General features: G+C 40.3%; 1 protein-coding gene across 1 annotated transcript in view; it reads right to left on the minus strand.

Moving 5' to 3' along the window:
* Positions 1 to 20,525, minus strand: part of PLCZ1 (phospholipase C zeta 1) — a 133,360-nt gene that overhangs the window by 78,594 nt on the left and 34,241 nt on the right. Inside the window, exons 4-6 of the mRNA XM_054016490.1 lie at positions 7,993 to 8,194; positions 5,299 to 5,443; positions 2,161 to 2,313 (exon numbers count right to left, since the gene is read on the minus strand). Coding sequence (XP_053872465.1) covers positions 2,161 to 2,313; positions 5,299 to 5,443; positions 7,993 to 8,194 — 500 coding nt within the window. The remainder of the gene's footprint in view (positions 1 to 2,160; positions 2,314 to 5,298; positions 5,444 to 7,992; positions 8,195 to 20,525) is intronic.

Below are 20,525 nucleotides of genomic sequence, written 5' to 3' on the forward strand. Positions count from 1 at the left end.
CAGAGACATAGCTAATGAGTTCAGTGACAAAATAACTTTTTACTGCTTTTTACACGTTAAGTCAACTGAACCAACCCAGCTAAATGATAATGAGCTGATTTTAGTCCTATTTGTTCACCATCATCAGAATTATTTACTATGTTCCATCTGTGTGAACCAATTACAGCCATTGGAATTGCTCAGGTGTCATTTAGGACAGAATTTGAAGACAATGGGATTACAAAGGAGAAACTTGGAGCCTAATTTGACATGAAATTTTTTTACTACTTTAATGATGGACAGAAAAGAAAGAACTCAGGTTGACTCTTAAATCAAAGGTTGAGTCTGCAAATTCTAGCAGAATGGGGGGGGGGGGGCGCGGTGGAATCTTTTTATTTGGAAACTGAGATAGTTGATAAGGAAACATTTGAGAAAATAAATGTGGAACCCCATAATGTCATATTTAGAGAGTAGCTTTATAGAGTTGAAAAAGAAAGAAAACTCCCTACAACACACAGTAATCAGTCAATGGAGGGCACTCAATATAGACTTCTTTATTTTACAGGCCCTTTAATTGATTCCATTTTTGCTGTAGAGGACATAGAATTCTTAGACACCACCAAGATTGATAAATGTAGCTTGTACATTGAGAGACTCTGAGGCAGCCCAGATCATCCAATGTAAATTGTGCTTGCTTTCTCTGGCATGATTTTTCAAAGGCTCAAAATCAAATGCAGACAAGACTAGTATGATGGTAGGCCTGCAGCAAATACTAATGTCAAATCTATACACATTTTGGCTTATTTATTAATTTTTTTACATTTATTGAATAAATACCTACCATAACGTTGTTTATAAAAGCATATGTAATATCTATGTCCTTTCTTTTCAGAAAACCTTTGCAAACTATTTTGCAACCAAAAATTGCTTTCTTTGTGGCCATTTTTTTTTTATCCCTTAGGACAATGATTCTCAACCTTTGCAGGTAGGTGACCCACTATTTAAAGTAAAAAGTAAAAAAAATTACACCACACGCTTACATTTCCTATAAAAATAAGAGTAAAAAACATAAATTATAAGACTATATAATTTATTTGTGCATTTGTGTTTCAAGAGATTCACAGATACTTGATCTCAAATAGAAAGGGTGTGCAGGGAGTAGAGGAGCAAGAATTTCTTTGCTTGAGAGCACAATAAAATTTTCCATGGCTTGTGACCCTCCCCCCGAGTTGTGTTTTGTGACCCACCCTAGGTGTCACAATCCATCAGTTAACAAACATTGCCTTAGGTCAAGCACACTGAGAATGGTTTTGTGGTTAAGGCACTGGGCTCAGAGTCAAGAGGGATTCAATTCCTGGCTATAGCACAGATTTCTTGTATAAATTTGGACAAATCACTTAATCTCTCTGTGCATATAGTCCCAATCTGTAAAATGGGCATAATAATACTCCCTTTCTCTCATTGTCTGTCTTGTCTATTTAGATTGTAAACTCTTCAGGGAAGGGACTGTTTCTTACTATGGGCCAGATTGTCAAACCCTTACTCATATTGAATTGTAACTTACTTAATAAGAAGTCTCATTGATTTCAGAGGAAATACTCATGATATATCAATGTGAGTATGGGCTTCACAATCTGGCCCTATGTGTTTTATACAGTGCCTAGCACAATAGGGCCTTGATCTTGGCTGGCGCCTCTAGGTGCTTCCATACTACAAGTAATGATAATAATGCAGCACATTACAGCAGCTGGCTGCCATGTCCGAATTTTTAAAATAAATTGTTAACAACAAATTTTAACTATCTATATTTGCATATAAAATAAAAGATTGAATGTGTTCAAAGCCTAAGGAAAATGCTAAATCATGACTTTATGAATTGGAAGATCCAAGACTTTGCAAAATACTGGATTATTATGCTTTTTCATCTATACATTTCAAGTTGTTATATGAAACACCATTTTCTTACCATGGGCATATCAACCTGCATGATTTGGTTTTTATTTGTTTTATTTTTTATTATTTCTATGATGCGTAATTTATTCTGTTTTACCATCTGAAGCACAAAGATGTTTTAAACACTAAATGCGACAGTTTCATAAATGCTTCATGGGATTATCACAACTACTACAGGAAACTAGAATTTTTTCTTATCTTTCACAGAGAGAAAATTAACATTGTTACCTCAGGGGAAGGTAGATCTGTAGGAAATGTATCACCAATTATTGTAGTAAGAAGTTTGTCACCTAGAATAGTTTCTAAATAGTCTGCCATTACTTCCTGTTGCTTAGGGCTGCAGTGATTCTCCAAAGACAGTACAATAGGATAGTCAGATACCTAAAAATACAATTTCAAGGCCATAATAATTAATAATTAAAAAACAGAACTATTAGATGCACAATATATCTTACAAAAAAGTACATGGGTATTTGTGTTTTCATTAATTTTAAAATATTCAAAATAGTATTATTAGTTATTCCAGATTAATAACACAGCATCATTGAGCTCAATAATATTTGTGGAAGAGGAAAAGTAAAACTGGAACCTAGAAGAGTAATTTTCAAGTTCAAAGTTAATATCAGAAACAAAATCCAGAAACATAAGGGCTATTAGAAACAGGGATAGCTTTAAATGTAGACATAAACAGAGGAAAGACTATGACAAGGGAAACCAAATAAAAATCAGTTAACCTGGTCACAGTACTTTATCAGGGAAATCTTGAATGGCTATGCTCTGATCTTGAAAAACGGGGCATCTTAAAGTTTATTTCTCCAGTGGTTAGTAGAGGACAACCCAGTTTACCAGAGTTTTAATATATGCCTATTAATGTTGGGTGTGGAGCAAGAAAAGAGAAAAGAGCTATTAAATCAGATAAGAAACTAAAAGATGGTAGCAGGAAACAGTTTTCACCACACATATAATGGCAAAGAAATTCAGCCAAATATATTTGGAGCTGTCAAGACAACAACACAATGGCTACTGCCTGTCGCCACCACAGAGCTTCTCAACAGATTAAAATATTGAGAAGCAAATGTGATGATGTGAACCAGAAAAAACAACAACAAAAATATACCCAAAAAATATACTAAAGCATGGAAAATTATTTAGGTTAAATTCAGCAGAGGTTTTAAAAGCTGCTGACATCTAAAAACTTCAACATTTAGACAACAATTTAGACATCAGTCTATTTCAGTGTTATATTTTCTATACAACTTATTCCTTCATTCCAACGTATTTGTAGAAAAATTCTCTTCATTTCTTCAGGGCTAATAGTCACTACCCACCTAAAAAATCATTCTCTTGTGACCTGCAAGTAATATCACAAGTTGCTCTGGGAATTATCAGGGCATGCTGGTAGATAATTATTACTTAAAGTGAAGAGGAATGGATGAATTGCTTAGAAATAATGATCCTGTTTGGATGCAAATATTCTTAGTAATGAGAAACAAGGGAAAAGCAGTACAAGGAAAACATCATAAACTGCTATTTCCAGGTCCCTGCAGCCTAAAAAGAATCTTAATTTGGGCCAATCATTAGTGTCTGGAAGATACACCTGACATCTTTTAATCACAGCTATTTCACTAGCTACGATCTTTTAAAGGGATAAAAATCATATTCTGTATGAAAAAAATTGAACAAATGATTTTAAATGTAACACCTATGGTTACTATGACTGAAAGAGACTAGAGTAAACAATATTTCTCTATTTTTTCAGTTTTTCTTTCTATATTTGACATAATTTTGTGTTTAATCAGTTTCCCACTTTGATTGTGTGGGTTTTTTACAAACCAAGGTGGGGGGAGAGAGAAATATTGTTAAAAAATAGGAAAATGTGATCAGAACCACAATAATTGACATGAGAACGCTGGGGAAGGTGTGGTTCAAGACATTACTTTTAACTTATGTTTTCTTAAACTGTCTAGATTTTAAACTGAAAGTGTCAGTTAAATATTGTCAGATGGCATTGCATTCTGATAGTCTGATTATGGGCTGACATTTTATGTATTGCAGAGTTTTCAGTCCTGTTATACTGCCCACTGCAGCACTCTTTACTCATTCCTTACTCATCACAAAGCTCAAACACAAGCAAGTCAGAATGATAAATCTGCTGAAATTGATGGACAGCATCATAACAGAGATCACCACATGGGATGCAGAAACCATTCTCTCAGCTGATTGCAACTAACTTGTTCCTATTAAGTGAGATCTGCTTTGCAGTAATATATAAGCTTCTGTATTTTGGCAAAAATGAAACAACTCATATAAAATATGTGTAGCATTGAAAGGACATAACAATTTTGTATTAAACATATTGTAAAAATCAGAGACATATTAAATTCTTTACAGATGTTAGCCCAGTTAGCTTTGAAAAGGCAATAGGTGTGAGTGTGTATGTATATACACACTCAAACTAACACACACCTGGAGTTAGGTCAGTTTTGATTATATTTATTTTCAGTGTGTGTGTATATTCTGTAGGTATATATATATATATATACCTACAGAATATACACACACACATATATATATATACACACATACAGAGAGAGAGAGAGAGAATAAATATAATCCAAACCAGCCTAACTCAAAGATTTGTCATAAAGGGCCCCTTCAGGACAGTTTACGTGACTTCACTGGGAGTTATGGCAGGCAGCAATATAGAAGAATGGGTTAGTGCCAAAAAAACTTTAACTTCCACTTGTTCTGCTACAGATAGGCAGAAGGGACAACATTTTAATGAGTCATCTGACCAATAAGAAGTGATAACTTTTTTCAGAGCTTGTTTTAAAATTGGCGGGAAATGATCAGAATGAAGAGGAAATGGAAAATACAGTAAGACTCAAACAATGTTCCAGTGTAATACTTTTGTTCCCTCTATATTGCAAGCTTCAACACTATAGAAGACAGAATTGTTGCCACAGAAGTCTGAGCAAAGACATAAAAACACAAAAAAAGAGAGGAAACTTTATTGGATCAGATCTTGAAATCCTTACTCAGTATATATTCAGTCCTTGCTCAAGCTAAATTCTCACTGACTGCAAATAAGAATTTTGCCTAAATATGCTGAGGAAGGTCTTCTGGATTCAGTCCACAAAGTTTAAATTACATTGAATTATCAACAAAACAAGACTGTCTTTCATTTAAAATGCTACAGAGTTAAGATCAGATACTGTAGATTTATTTTATCTAGTTTGTTTCTACAGTACCCCTCACCCCAAGCACTATTCCATCATATTTTTGTCCAGAGTACCCTAAATTATAAGTGTGTTAACACTTATGCGTATTAACACTCATCACATTTCAACAAATATATGTACATACCACAAATGCATACTTATCTATCACCTCGATGACAGTTCTAAATGTAATTTTGCTTGTTAAAGTGTGACCATGATACACAATAGGGTCATTTTGTGGTCCATCCCAGCAATCAATTTCCAAACAACGACATCCTTTCATCAGAGCACTTTAAAAACAAGAAGAAAAAAATAACAGTCAAAAAAGGAGATACCATATTCATAAGCCTTTTGTTGCATTCCTGATTACAAATAACATAATCTGAGTAATTACAAAAATATTAACATACCTAAAAGAAAAGAAAATTCCTACAAAATGATATGGATATAAAATTGATGTATATTTTCTCTTATCTACCTTGGGCTTATAATAAGCCTTATCAGAGCCATTGGGGAAAAATAGATTCTATGAATATGAACCCTTAACAGATAAAAATATAGCCAAAGTTTTAGTTTAAGTAAAACATTTTCTTGAACAATGGCTATCTGCTTAAAATTGGAAATGTTTGAAGTTTTATTTATATTAGGATTGAATATTTGAATAAATTCCAGCAAAGTTATTAACTCAAAGTATAAAAACACCAGTAATAAAGTTTACAATGGGCCAGAATATGCTTAGTCTTTACACAGATGAGGAGGGCATGAGGAGGCCTTTCCCTACCTCTATGCAAAGAGCCAGGCAGTGTTACAGTACAGAGGAGGACAGAGACTGCTTCCTCCTAACTTTCCCAAGAATGCACAGCACACCACAAAGGGAAGAGAGGCAGGACCATAGTCTATAGCAGGGGTCGGCAACCTCTGGCACACAGCTCACCAGGGTAAGCACCCTGGCGGGCTGGGCCAGTTTGTTTACCTGCCACGTTGGCAGGTTCGGCCGATCGTGGCTCCCACTGGCCGCGGTTCGCTGTCCCAGGCCAATAGGGGCTGCGGGAAGCGGTGCGGGCGAGGGATGTGCTGGCTGCGGCTTCCCATCGCCCCCATTGGCCTGGGACGGCAAACCGTGGCCAGTGGGAGCCGCGATCGGCCGAACCTACCGACGCGGCAGGTAAACAAACTGGCCCGGCCCGCCAGGGTGCTTACCCTGGCGAACTGTGTGCCAGAGGTTGCCGACCCCTGGTCTATAGCAATGCCATGCAATAACCATATGATTCTGATTAAGGCATTTTAGATTTTGTGGTCTACATTAGATTAAACTAATTTGTAAATACATTCGATTTTTGTCCCCTCATGGTTTCACTGCAAGGGAGAGGAAAGGTTGTTTGGGTGCCCTAACTGTGCATTTCCATATCTTAATATGTCTGGATTTCTTTTAAGTTTAACCATAAATCTGAATTTCTTTGGTTTATAATTTTTGATTTGGGGATAATCACACCATCCATGTAATGTATTTTACTGTAAAGTACTGATAAGTCTTCTCAAACTTAACTCCATCTTAATGTGATTTTTGTCTAGGAATTTCCTTATTTAATTAAAATAAAAATTCATACATGAATACTAGGTAAGAAACTGAAAGAAAATGCTGCCATGTGATATTTCTAATGATTTGAAGTTATGTAGCATCTACCTTAAATAGTTTTTTAACATTTAACTTTTAGATCCAGAATCACAAGTATGTTCTGATTGCTTACCCCATTCTGGAGCAGTGCAAAGCAGCCCAAGAAAACTGGTCATCTAAGTTGTGTTTACAGCTGCTTTGTTTCACCAGAGCAGTGCAAAGAAACTGGAGTGTTGGACTCCTGTCTTCCAAATTCCTGTCTCCCTACATTCTGCTTTACAAACCCCAATTTCCCCCTTCCTTCTCTTCCTCATTCCAGTTTTCTCTTCTTCCTGAACCCACCACATTCCCCTGCACAGTTACAAAACAAATTCCTGCTTCTTCCTTCCTCCACATTCCCCTGTGCTCATTCATCCCATATTTTCCTTCCTCCTGCATCTCCCACATTCCCCAGCATACCGTCTCACCCTAAATCTCCCCTCTCCTCTCCTCTCCTCTCCTCTCCATTCCCCTGCATGTGCACATATTTTTCCCACTTTACTGTGCCCACTACGTTCCCTTGCATAAGCACACATGCGTGCATGCATACTCACATGCACCCACCCTGGGCATGCTGGAGTCCCCAGCCAATGTACCTGGCTTCTGCACTCCCATCCAGACTCCAGCTTGGGAGGTGGTGGGGAGGCATGGCCAGAACATCCTGTCAATCTCTAGCTGGTGAACGGCTCATTTGGGTGACATAACCAGCTGGTGTAGACTAGAACTGTTCTTCCTGTGTACACCAAGACATAGACCTGCATAGAGATGGGCCCCTCACCACCTCAGCTGCATCCAGAGTTTGATCACATATTTGTTTGAATTAATGAAAGATTAATTATATATCTTCAGTGATGTGGAGATTAAACACTGCAATGTAGTAACGTACAGAACAATGTCCTGCAGATGTCTTTATTTGTAGTATATGTGAGGCCAATGAAAAACTTTGGTTTGGATAGTTTTTAGAGTGTAAACAGATGGAGTGGCAAATATACCAAAATGTGTACACACCAAATAAAATTTCACTCGGTCATATTCAAATAATATTATTCTAGTTTTCATCATTGTCTTAAATAGAATCTTGTATTCCTCATTACTAAACACACATTTGTGAAAGACTCAATAAATTGTAGCTTAAGTCACTTAGTAAAATAATATGCTTACAATTAAAAAAAAGTATTTAAATACCTTGAATAACCCCAAAGGTGACTTGGCCCTATTAGTTGGTCAGATATGAGGTAGGTGTTATGGGAAGACGAAATAAAATAATCACGTAATGGGTGGCTCATATTTTGGTAAACAATTGTGTGTTCTCTTTTATATATCAAACAGTCTTTTGAGTTCATGTATCTTAAAAATCCTTCAAACGACATCTGTTTTTTTCTCTGCACTAAAAGTGAAAATAAAGCAAAAAAATTACATTTGCAGTAATCAATTTAAATAACATTTCTAGTTATGTATTTTTCATGGCATTAATTTGTTTTTGAAAATGATCTGCTCTGAATAAGCTAAAGGTCATACACCACAGCTATTTCTTTCAGTTTTTAAATTAATCAGATATAATATAAAGACAGTCATCAAATGCTTGCAGTCCTGGTGTCAATGAAGTTCTAAATGATGAGAGAATGATTTGAATGAGATCTGATGTTATAATTCTTCTATGAACATCAAGAACCAAAGCTTTGTAAAATTCTCACTTTTCACATTTTTAAAAAAATAGTACTCCAGTAGAAAGAAAAATGTTACTGTTAATTTATTTTTGGTGGGTAATATGTCCACCAATCCATAACAAGAGATTAATGTCCTTGTCTGTGAAAAGCTCAGGAACAGTTCTGCAAAGCATGAGTCAGAGATGACTTGAAAGATAGTACTGCAGCCTAGAATTCCCACTAGAAGACTGCTCTTCCTAAACTGTAGAAAGAGAAATGAGTAAACTCTGATCAAATATTACAATACAGGGAAATGGATTAATATTCTCTTCACCAAACAATCTCAAATCATAACTATTAAAGATGACCTATAAATCATGTTTACATAATTCCCTAAATTGTAGCAAAATGCGCTAACTGCTCCCCAATTCCTAGGATAACAAGGGCATTCAACACATTATTTAAAACTGATTTCATGACAGGCAGTCTCATTAGAAACGCAACTTCTGCTCCAGTGTAACACCTCAGCGTGTGTTACGCTGGTGGCAAGTGATACCATTACAAACCCAGAAGTCCACTAGACCAATGTTTCTCAATGACCAGTCCGTGGACTGGGGCCAGTCTCTGAGATCTCCCTAACACAGTTTAGGAAGGCAGCAAGCCAGTCTGTGCTATCAAAAAGGTAGAGAAACACTGCAGTAGACTATTAAACGTAGTCTATTTTCAACTAGTCTGTGATTTTGCAAACTTCTGATTGTAACCTATCTGTGTTTTCATAGGACAAACTTGACTGACAGTGTAATAGGATGATGAAAATATTTTAAAGAGGTGACCCTATATATACTCTATTGCAAAAGAAGCATTTACCTGATCTCTTCAGGTTAGTTCCAGGCCCAGGAATAAAGAATCACCAGTATATTATTTCTTAGGGAAGCAATTCTCAAACTGTAATATGGATGATGATTAAAAGTATTCTATCAGAATAAGAATTCATTGTAATTACACTAATTAAAGCTACAAAAGTGGAACACCAAGTATTTTTCAGTTGTAGGGCTTATCTAGACTGGGAAAATGAGAAGGGTTTTAAAACGTGTTTACACTTTATAAATACTACTTGGTACTTAATATAGATTAAGAGACATGTACATAGGTGCTGGAACAAGAGGTGTGGGGGGTGCTGCCACACCCCCTGGCTTGAAGTGATTTCCATTATATGCAGGGTTTAAAGTTTGGTTCAATGGCTCTCAACATCCCCACTATAAAAATTGTTGCAGCACCCCCACTGATGTATAAAATGATATTGTTCAGGCCTAGAATCTGTCAGATGTTCTGAGGCCACACAGGCCACTGAATGAGGTGCATTAGATCTTCAAGTATGAGAACCTTTGAGGTAGGGCTTCAAGTAGTAGAAGTTGATGATCTGAGTAGGGCTGGACAATGTAGAACCTAAGGAAAAAAGTTTATTTTAAACTAAAAATGCACTGAACTGCTTCTCTCTAAAACAGTTACTGCAGATGATTTTACACGATTTTTACAGTTGAGGGAATTTTGTAAAAATAATTAGTTCCCTTTTAAGCAAAAAATAAATTAGAAGGCAAATCACAAAAATCCATCAATCTGTGATGACAGTTAATTGTCTAGAAATGAATTAAGAGAAAGGCAAATCCAAAATATTTGAAATAATTGTATTTATTACACCGATAGAGAGATACCACAGAACAGAGAATTTTTTCTCTAAATGTTGTGTCTGATGAAAGTTGATGGACAGACTAAGAGTGTGCTGTCAAAGTGTTCTGCTTAAGTACTGTCATATGCCAATTTTGTTTGAGGAGCTAATTATGTCCTGCCAGGTGCTGGGCATCCTTAACTTTCATTAAAATCAGTGGCAATTGTAGACACTTAGCACATCAGTCAATTGGACTTTATATTGCCCAAGACATTATTAAGTAGTTTGTGAAGTAAGTATTTATTTTGCCAGGTGGAGATTCATCTAAAACCTTTCAGATCTCTAAAATAGAAGTTGTAATATCATGAAATCTCTTCTGATAAGTTTTTGTCATGTTTTCTCTTTAATATTTTTATGTTATGGGAAACATCCCAATTTCACTGGGGCCTCCTATACACAATATCAAATTTGTTTGTAACCATTATTATTGCAGAACCATGATACAGTTACTATCTTTTCAGTGCTGACATCTTGGTCCTATTCAATGTGTATATGTCTTATATCTTCCAGGAGCATCCTCCTAGTGCTAGCCCTCCTGAATGGAGAGAAGTGAGACACATACTGACACAAATTGGTTACTGGTATGCTTGAACCAGCTCCCACACATGGGCAGGGAGACATTACAACCCTCTGAACTGGCTCCCATATCCCTTGGAAACCAACCCCTACACATTAAAACAGTAATTAAAATAAGTAAAATGGCAAAATGCAAAAATAATTAATGAAATATGCTGCATGTGTTATTTGAACATTAGGATCCCTAATGTAGAATTTTAAAAATAAGGAACACCATGACACTGTATCCCCATACAGGACGGAGGGAAGGGGCTGGCTGTAACCCAGGAGAAAGTTCTACTATAAGATCGGATGTAATATGGCACTAGCATTTTCCCGGTTGGCTACTCTTGTTCCTTCATACCCCTTCCCATGGTGGTTGTCAATGTAGTTCCAATATTTTTAAAAGGGTAAAAGGGACGATCTAGGGAACTGTAGAGCAATTAACTTAATGTGGATCCCAGGTAAAATAATGGAATGGTTAATTTGGGACTCTATCAATAAATAATTAGAGGCTAAAATATGATTAATGCTAGTCGCCATGGTTTCATGGAAGGTAGCTTTTGTCAAGCAAACCTGTTGCCTTTTTTTTTTTTTTTTTTTGGACAGGATTAAAAGCCTGGTTGATAAAAGTACTGTGTTGTTATAATATACTGTACTTGGATTTCTCCATGGCGTTTGACCTATTACCATATGACTTTTTTATTAAAAAACTTGCATTGTATGGAGTTAACAGGGCACACACACGTTGGCTTGATTACGAACTGGTTTACAGACAGATCTTGACATGTAGTTGTTAATGGGGAGATATACATTTCTAGTAGGGTCCCCCAGGGGTCAGCTCTTGATCCACTGCTATTTAATATTTTTATTAATAATCCAGACAATGTTATGAAACCTTTGATAAAGTCTGGAGATGACACAAAGACTGGTGGGGTAGTAAATAATGAGGAAGGCAGGTTATTGTTACAGATTGATCTAATCACCTAGTTAAATGGTCACAATCCAATAAAATTTGTTGTAATACAGACAAATGCAAGATAATACATCTAGGAATAAATAATGTACAGAAGCTCCCCGGGTTATGCAAACCCGACTTACGCAAATCCGCACTTATGGAAAAGTTCCGTAATTTCCGTAAACTTTTTTTTTTTTTTTTGCGTAATTGTCAGATATACGTTCCCGACTTACGCAAAATTCGACTTACGCAAGGAGTTCCGTAGCGGACTGCTTGCGTAAGTCGAGGAGCGTCTGTAGGTTAAACCTACAAGATGGGAGCCTGTGTCTTGGAAAGCAGTGACTCAGAAAAGGGGTTCATAATGATAATTGCTTCTACATGAGCTCTCAGTGCAATGCTGTGGCAGGAAGAGCTAATGTGATCCTTAGATGTACAAAAAGAGGTACGTCAAGTAGATGTAAGGAAGTGATCTTGCCTATGATCACAGCATTGGTAAGACCACTACAAGAACAGTGTGTCCAGTTCTGGTGTCCACACTTCAGGGAGGATATGGAAATACTGGAGAGAGTTCAAAGAATGGCCAATGTCTGGAAAACAAGCCTTATGATGTGAGGCATAAGTAGCTCAATTTATTCAAAAAAGGAGCTTGAGAGGTGATTTGATCATTGTGCATAGGTGCATACAAATGAAAAGATATCTGATAGTAAGGGGCTTTTCAATCTTGGCAACAAAGACATTACAAGATCCCATGGGATGGAAGTTGAAGTTGAAAAAATTCAACCTTGAAAAATTATGAGGGTGTTTAAACATTGGAACAGTTTAACTGGGAAGGTGGTAGACTCATCATCACTTGGGGTCTCTAAGACAGGATTAGATATTTTTCTAATTATAAATAGATAATAATAATATTAGATATTTTTCTGAAATATATGCTTTAATCCCTTTTGTGGGAGAGGCTCTATGGCCTGTGTATGCAGGGAGTCAGCTGGATGCTCGAGGCAGACCCTTCTGGCCCCGGAGTCTATGAATCTATGGGTCCCCCTTTTAATTTCCTTCTTCCATGGGCTTTGGGAAGAAAGGGATTGCTTATGTTGCCCTCCACCTGCTCAAATGGAGGGCAACATAAGCAATTAGATTATAGTCACTACAGAACATTTGTAGTTCTGTAGCGACTATAATCTAATCTCATGCTTCAGGGCTTCAAATGGTTGTCTGTAGGGGTCAGGGTGATTTTTTATTCTTGATGCACATTTGTAATCTGGCAGGTGGGTGGGGGTCACCTTCCTCTGAAGCATCAGAAATCAGACACAGCTAGAGATGGGTTACTGCTTGGGGTGGACTGAGGTTCACAGGTGGTACAGAGAATCCTCTGTTTTAGATGCCTGCCTGATGTGTTTTGCTTAGGGCTGTTGATTAATCACAGTTAACTCATACAATTAACTCAAAAAAATTAATTGTGATTTAAAAATTAACTGTGATTAATCACAGTTTTAATCACACTGTTAAACAATAGAATACCAATTGAAATTCATTACATATTTTGTTTTTCTACATTTTCAAATATATTGATTTCAATTGCAACACAGAATACAAAGTGTACAGTGCTCACTTTCTATTATTATTTTTTATTACAAATATTAGCACTGTAAAAATAATAAACAGTATTTTTCAATTCACCTCATACAAATACTGTAGTACAATCTCTTCATCATGAAAGTGCACCTTACACATGCAGATTTTTTTTGTTACGTAACTGCACTCAAAAACAAAATAATGTAAAACTTTAGAGCCTACAAGTCCACTCAGTCCTACTTCTTGTTCAGCCAGTCGCTAAGACAAACAAGATAATGCTGCCCACTTCTTATTTACAATGTCACATGAAAGTGAGAACAGGTGTTCGCATGGCACTTTTGTAGCCAGCATTGCAAGGTATTTCGTGCCAGATATGTTAAACGTTCATACGCCCCTTCATGCTTCAGCCATCATTCAAGAGTACATGCTTCCATGCTGATGACACTCATTAAGAAAATATGTGTTAATTAAATTTGTGACTGAACTCCTTGTGGGGAGAATCGTATGTCTCCTCCTGTTCTGTTTTACCCGCATTCTGCCATATATTCCATGTTATAGCAGTCTCGGATGATGACCCAGTACATGTTGTTCATTTTAAGAATACTTTCACTGCAGATTTGACAAAACGCAAAGACGGTACCAATGTGAGATTTCTAAAGATAGCTACAGCACTCGACCCAAGGTTTAAAAATCTGAAGTGCCTTCCAAAATCTGAGAGGGATGAGGTGTGCAGCATGCTTTCAGAAGTCTTAAAAGAGCAACATTCTGGAGCGGAAACTACAGAACCTGATTCACCAAAAAAGAAAAACAGCCTTTTGTTGGCAGCATCTGACTCAGATGACAAAAGTGAACATGCGTTGGTCTGCACAGCTTTGGATAATTATTGAGCAGAACCCGTCATCAGCATGGACGCATTTTAGGTAGCAGTGCCTGGTTGGGATGTGTGTGCGCAGTAGCCATCTCACAGTGCTCTTGGTGATTCAACCAGCGCTCGCGCCTCCCAACTCCCTCAGTTCCTTCTCTACCATAGAGTCCTTACTGCGAACTCCAAAGTAGAGGGGAGGAGGGTGAGTAATGGAGCACCCACAGGGACACACCTCTCGAAAAACCTCAGTTACTGCACAAGGTGAGTAACCTTCTCTTCTTCTTCCAGTGCTGTCCCTGTGGGTGCTCCATTATAGGTGAATGTAGAGCAGTGCCCTCATGATGATGGAAAGAACTGGAGTTCATTGCTGAGGCTTGTACAGTGAGGCCTAGTCATGTATCCAAAATGGAATTGAGAGTGATTGCATAGTGGTTCGTGAATGTGTTGTCAGAGGCCCAGGTGGCCGCCCTGCAGATGTCTAAAATGGAAACATTGTGCAGAAATGCTATGGAGATAGCTAAAGCACTTCTTGAGTGGGCTCTGATGCCCGGAGGGGCTTCAGTGTTATGTAGTGAATAGGATGTATGTATATAGCTGGATATCCATTTGGATAATCTTTGAGTTGATATAGCAGAGCCTTTTCATCGTTCTGTTGTTGACACAGAGTCTAGGAGATTTACAGAAGGGCTTTGTTCTATCTAGGTAAAAGGCTAAGGCCCGGCGCACCTCCAATGTGTGCAGGATCACCTCTTGAGTGTTAGTGTGTGGTTTTGGGTGGAATGTAGGTAGGTGAATCGGTTGGTTGAGATGGAATGAAGACGGTATTTTGGGCTTAAATTTAGGATGTGTTCTATCCTTAAAGAATACTATGTATGGGGAGTGAGCAATGACAGCCCCTATTTCACTAACTCTTCATGTGATGTAATGGTGACCAGGAATGCCACTTTCATAGATAAGTGAAGTAATGAGCCTGAGGCTAAGGATTCAAAAATGGCTCTGGTTAGACTTTTGAGAACCAGATTTAAGTCGCATATGGGCGTGGGTTCTCGGATGTCTGGGTACATATTCTATATGCCCGTTAGGAATCACTTAGTAATCAGGTGGGCGAATACCGGTGTCCCATGTACCTGTTGATGGAAGGCTGTGATGGCCGCAAGGTGAACTCTAAGCAAGATCGTAGCGAACCCTGAGTTCTTTAGGGATAATAAAAAATAATCCATGATTAGTGGAAGTGGTGCCCGGCTTGCAACTATTTGTTTGTTTTGGCACCACAGGAAGAATCTTTTCCATTTTTGGAGGTAAATAGTGTGTGTTCTGTGTTTCCTGCCATTTATTAATACTTATTTTACCTGTTGTGAGCAGGTTAGTTTGTCAGGGCAGAGCCATGAAGGAGCCATGCCTTCAGGTGAAGTCTCTCCGGGTCCGGATGGAAGACTTGGCTGTCGTCCTGAGAGAGAAGATTCAGTAGGCGAGGAGAGTGAAGGTTTGCAGATCGCCATGCGTGACGGGTAAGGGAACCAAGTCTGTCTGGGCCATGTCAGTAATATGAGTATTATTTTGGTATTGTCTGTTCATATTTTGTGTATCACTCTGGAGATCAGAAATATCGGTGGGAATGTATATAGGAGAGGAGCGTTCCATTTGATGAGGAAAGTGTCCCCCAGGAATCATGCTCCGAGTCCTGCTCATGAGCAAAACTTTGGGCATTTCTTGTTTACTGATATGGAGAACAGATCTATGTGAGGTGATCCCCACATGTGAAATATGTGTTGTGTTATTTCGTTGTTCATTTCCCATTTGTGCTCTTGGGAAAACTGTCTGCTTAAACTGTCCGCCATCATGTTCCGTCGGCCTGAGAGGTATGCTGCTGTAACAAAGATGTTGTGTTTTATGCACCAGTTCCATAACTTTAAGGCCTCCGTGCATAAAGAGTGGGAACGTGCTCCGCCCTGGCAGTTTATATAGAACATACACACAATGTTGTCCGTCAGGATCCTTATCATTTTGCCTCATATAATGGGCAGGAAATGTAGGCATGCATTGCAAACTGTGCGTAATTTGAGCAGGTTGATATGTGAGTGTTTCCGTGGGGGACCACTTGCCTTGGGTTATATGTTGGTTTATGTGAGCTCCCCATCCAATCAGTGAGGCATCTATTGTGATTTGTATTGATGGAGGATCCTGCTGAAACAGGATGCCCGAGCACAAGTCTATTGAGTTTTTCCACCATCACAGTGAATGTAAGACCTCTGAGGTTGGTTTGAGTCTTTTTTCTAGGCTGTGCTTTTGTGGAATATATACCAAATTCAGCCATCCTTGAAAGCAGCACAGGTGTAATTTGTGAAAGTGTTGGCCGCCATATGTCCCAGGCATTGTAGGCAGGTGCGTGCATACACCCACAGGCTGTCTGAGATCACTGATATGAGGGAGGTCAGCGCTGTGAATCGGGGCATCGGTAGCGATGCTTTGGCCTCTACTGAGTCCAGGTGCACTCCTACAAGTCCAGTTGTTGTCCTGGAGTTAGGGTAGATTTCTTTTAGTTGATCTGTAGCCCATGGGAGTGGGTTGAGCAATGGTTTGTCGAGTGATGGGTAGTGTTTCCATCCTGGTAGGACCTTTTAGTAGGCAATTGTCTAAGTATGGGCATATCAGTATTCCCTGTCTGCGTAGATGAACAGCTACCACCAATAAGGTTTTGGTCAACAGTCCGAATGGCAGTACTCTGTATTGGAAGTGATCTTGTCCCGCTGTGAATCATAAGAATCATCTGTGAGCAGGATGGATAGTAATGTGAAAGTAAACATCTTGTAGGTCGAGAGCTGAGAACCAGTCCCCCTCTTCCAGCGCTGGGATGATCGAGTTCAGTGTGACCATTTTGAATCTGTGGTTGCAGACAAATTTGTTGAGTTTTCTGAGCTCTAGTATGGGTCTCTAACCTCTGTTTTTCTTTTGAGTTAGGAAATAATGGGAGTAAAACCCTTTGCCTCTGTGTTGTGTTGGAACTTGTTCCACGGCCCCTAATTGCAGAAGGTGATTGACTTCTTGTTTCAATAGGTGCTCGTGAGAAAGGTCCCTGAAGAGGGACAGGAAAGGGGGTTGGGTAGGTGAGATGGAGGTAAAGGAGATGGTATAACCCATTTGAATGATCTCCAAAACCCAGTGGTCCATGGTGATGGTGGCCTACATATGGTGGAATGGTCAGAGTCAATGACTAAAAACTTGGGTTGTTGGTTCTATTGGCGCTGGTGGGTGGGGGAGCTCGGTCAGACCCTCGACCAATGCTTCAAAATTGTGTCTTGTTTGAAGGTGCTTGGGACGTCGCAGTCTGGGATTGGGTAAGGCGACGTCTCTGTGGTCTGTGCCTTTGATTATCAAAAGGCCTCTGTTGTCGCTGTCTGATTGTGTCTCTATTTCACTGGTAAGGTTGGTATCTCCTACGTCTGTTAGGGGGTGTATAGATGCCCAGGGTTTGGAGCGTCGTTTCAGAGTCCTTCACTGAGTGTAGGACTTCATCTGTTTTTGTGGAGATTAGTTTTTCCCTGTCAAAGCGGAGGTCTGTAGAGGATTGTAGTCAGGAGGCCCTTCTCATGACTACTGCCATAGCTGTTGTGTGAGCATCTATGCCTGCAACATCAAGGGACGCTTGTAAAGCTGTCCTCATCACGAGCTGACCTTCAGTTATGGTGAATTGGAATTGCTCCCTTCGGTCTTCTGGGATGTCTGCTACGCATTTGCTAAGTTTTAGTTTCTGGTAATTATCACGGTCATATTTCGCTAGTACTACCGTATAGTTGGATATGCAAAATTGAAGGGTCACCGATGAGTAGATTTTTCGGCCAAACAAATCCAATATCTTTGAGTCCTTGTCCTGTGGGGTGGATTTATAATGGGGTTGTTTCCCCTGTCGGTTCACCGCCTCCACCACCAAGGAGTTGACTGAAGGTGTGAAAATAGGAAGTCCATACCCTTGTTGAGCACACTTCCTGTCTGCCCTTTTGAATGAAGGAGATATGGTTGCTGGTGTTTGCCATACTAAATCTGCTGGTTCTATTAGGGCGCTATAAATTGGTAGTGCAATCTTAGTTAAGGGTGCTGGGTGTAATATTTTGAGGAGATTATGTTGGTTTTCAGTCACCTCTTCCAGATGGATGTTCTGGCTTTATGCCACCCGTTTGAATAACTCCTGAAATTGTTTTGAGTCATCTGCAATGGTGGATGGAAATGACATGACCACCTCATCCAGAGATGAAGATGAGTTGTGAGTTGGTGATTGTTCTTGGTTGTTGGAATCATCCAATTCCGTTACAGAGTCTTCCTGTGTCTCCGAGGGCTCATTTGCAGTAGCTGTAGCAGGGCATATCTGTCGCCTCTGTGGTGTATGGGGCCTTTGGGTCTGAGCTTGGTAAACTGCCCATGGGTCCCACAGTGCCCATTGCATTGGAACTTATTCCATGGCCCCTAATTGCAGAAGGTGATCGACTTCTTGTTTCAATAAGTGCTCGTGAGAAAGGTCCCTGAAGAGGGACAGGAAAGGGGGTTGGGTAGGTGCTCGAAGAAGAACTGCTTTATCTGGAGATGAGGAGACTGTTGGGAGGAGGAGAGACCTCTTCATCAGCTCCAGCTTCCTGCTCCTCAGAGGTTTCTTCCTGAAGTTCAGGTCTCCTAGAGAGGGAAGGTGATGAAGGCTGTCGATCTCTGTGACATGCAGTGCTCAAAGCCTTGGCGAATTGCTGGTAATATGCCACCCAGGGTTCCAGTATGGCCGAGAAGGTGATGTATAAGACATAGTAGGGGGCACCCATGGTTGCTCATACCAGCGAGATGGTGGCTAAGACAGTGCATCACGATTGGTAATAGCTCCTTCAAAAACTTCTGAAAAGGGGCCTCTACAGGGATAAGGCAGAGAGCCCTGTACCAATATTTGGGAGACCGAGGCAAGATCTTCATCAGAATCTTCTTCCTCTAATTCACTGTGAAAAGGTAGAGCCGGAGGAGAAATTGAAAGGGAAGCAGTCAGTTCTGGGCAAATTTCTGAAGATCCCGATGGCCTCGGTACCAAAAACACATTGGAGCCATGCAGCGGTGAGTCAGGTGTCTCAGATACAGCCACATCTTGGGGAAAATGAAACTCCTGCAGTACCAAGCATGATGCCATTACCGAGTCCTTGGCCTACGCCAAAGTGATAGTGACTGAGTGAGCTGATGGCCACCCCAAGGGAAGTGCGGTCAGAGTGCGAGTGGGCTTCTTCTGTACTGAGTGAGCACAGCTGCCTCGGTCCATGGCCTGAGACTTTGCAGTCTTTCAGTTTATCAGTGCCCTTGGTACCTGAGGAACCAGCAGCTTCATGAGTACCAGATTGGAGAGAAGATGGTACTGAAGTCACTGGAGTCATCGAAGACTGCAATTTTTTTGAGGTAGATTCCCACCTGGAGAGCTCAAGGGAAAATCTTTGGAAGTTTTATGACAGGAATCTTGGGTCTTCCTCTTAGATGCCCTTGAGGAGTGTGGCTTGGAGACAATAGAAGCAGCAGACTTACTCAGAGACTGGCATACAAGGGGGTCCCTGGGTCAGACGCAGGCACAGAAATTACACTTCTGGGCAATAGGATATTCCCTGGGGCAATGCATGCACCGGGAGTGTCCATTGCTCACTGTAATGCTTCCTCGCTCTCCCGGTCAGAGGGAGGCCACTCAGGCTAGTCCTGTGGGGTCAGGACCAGAGTCTGTAAGACAGGCAAAAGCCCCGCTAGGGCTGCACAGTTAATAGTCAATACCAGGCTTTAACTTGGACTGGGGTAGCTCAAGTAGTCAGCCCTTAACTACAGTCTATCAGGGCTGGCTGGGGCCTGGGTGGAGCTCAGATAGCCAGCAAACCCACAGTTTCTCAGGGCTGGCTTTGGCCTGGGCGGAGCTCAGGCTGCCACCAAACAAACAGTCTTTTGGGGCTGGCTTTGGCCTGGGCAGAGCTCAGGCTGCCAGCAAACACACAGTCTCTCAAGGTGAGTGGTGAGGGAGCTCCTGTCCTGGGCTAGAGCTTCCTTGCACCATGTAGGGGGTCAGCCACCCGGGGTGGGGTGGCAGGTGGACGCGGGCCCACCCTACTCCACTGCGTCCCAGCCCAGGGCCCTGGCAGGGGCAGTATTGGCTGCACCTCTGTCGGCAGGGATCCAGCCACAACACACCAACTGAGCCATGCCGGGCTCTGCTCCGTGGCTGCTCCTGGGCTACTTCCTGCCTCCCTTGGGTTTGGTACCTGTGGCCTCCAGGACTCTTCCGGCTCTTCAGGGTAAACTGTCGCGGGTACTCCGGGCCAGTCGTCATCCATATCTGGGGATCAGGAACAGCCTGGCCCAGGCTCCTCTCGGGGCCTCTGGAGAACAGGCCGAGCATCCTCC

Source organism: Malaclemys terrapin, chromosome 1, assembly GCF_027887155.1.
Source record: "Malaclemys terrapin pileata isolate rMalTer1 chromosome 1, rMalTer1.hap1, whole genome shotgun sequence".
In the NCBI taxonomy this organism is placed as follows: Eukaryota; Metazoa; Chordata; order Testudines; family Emydidae; genus Malaclemys; species Malaclemys terrapin.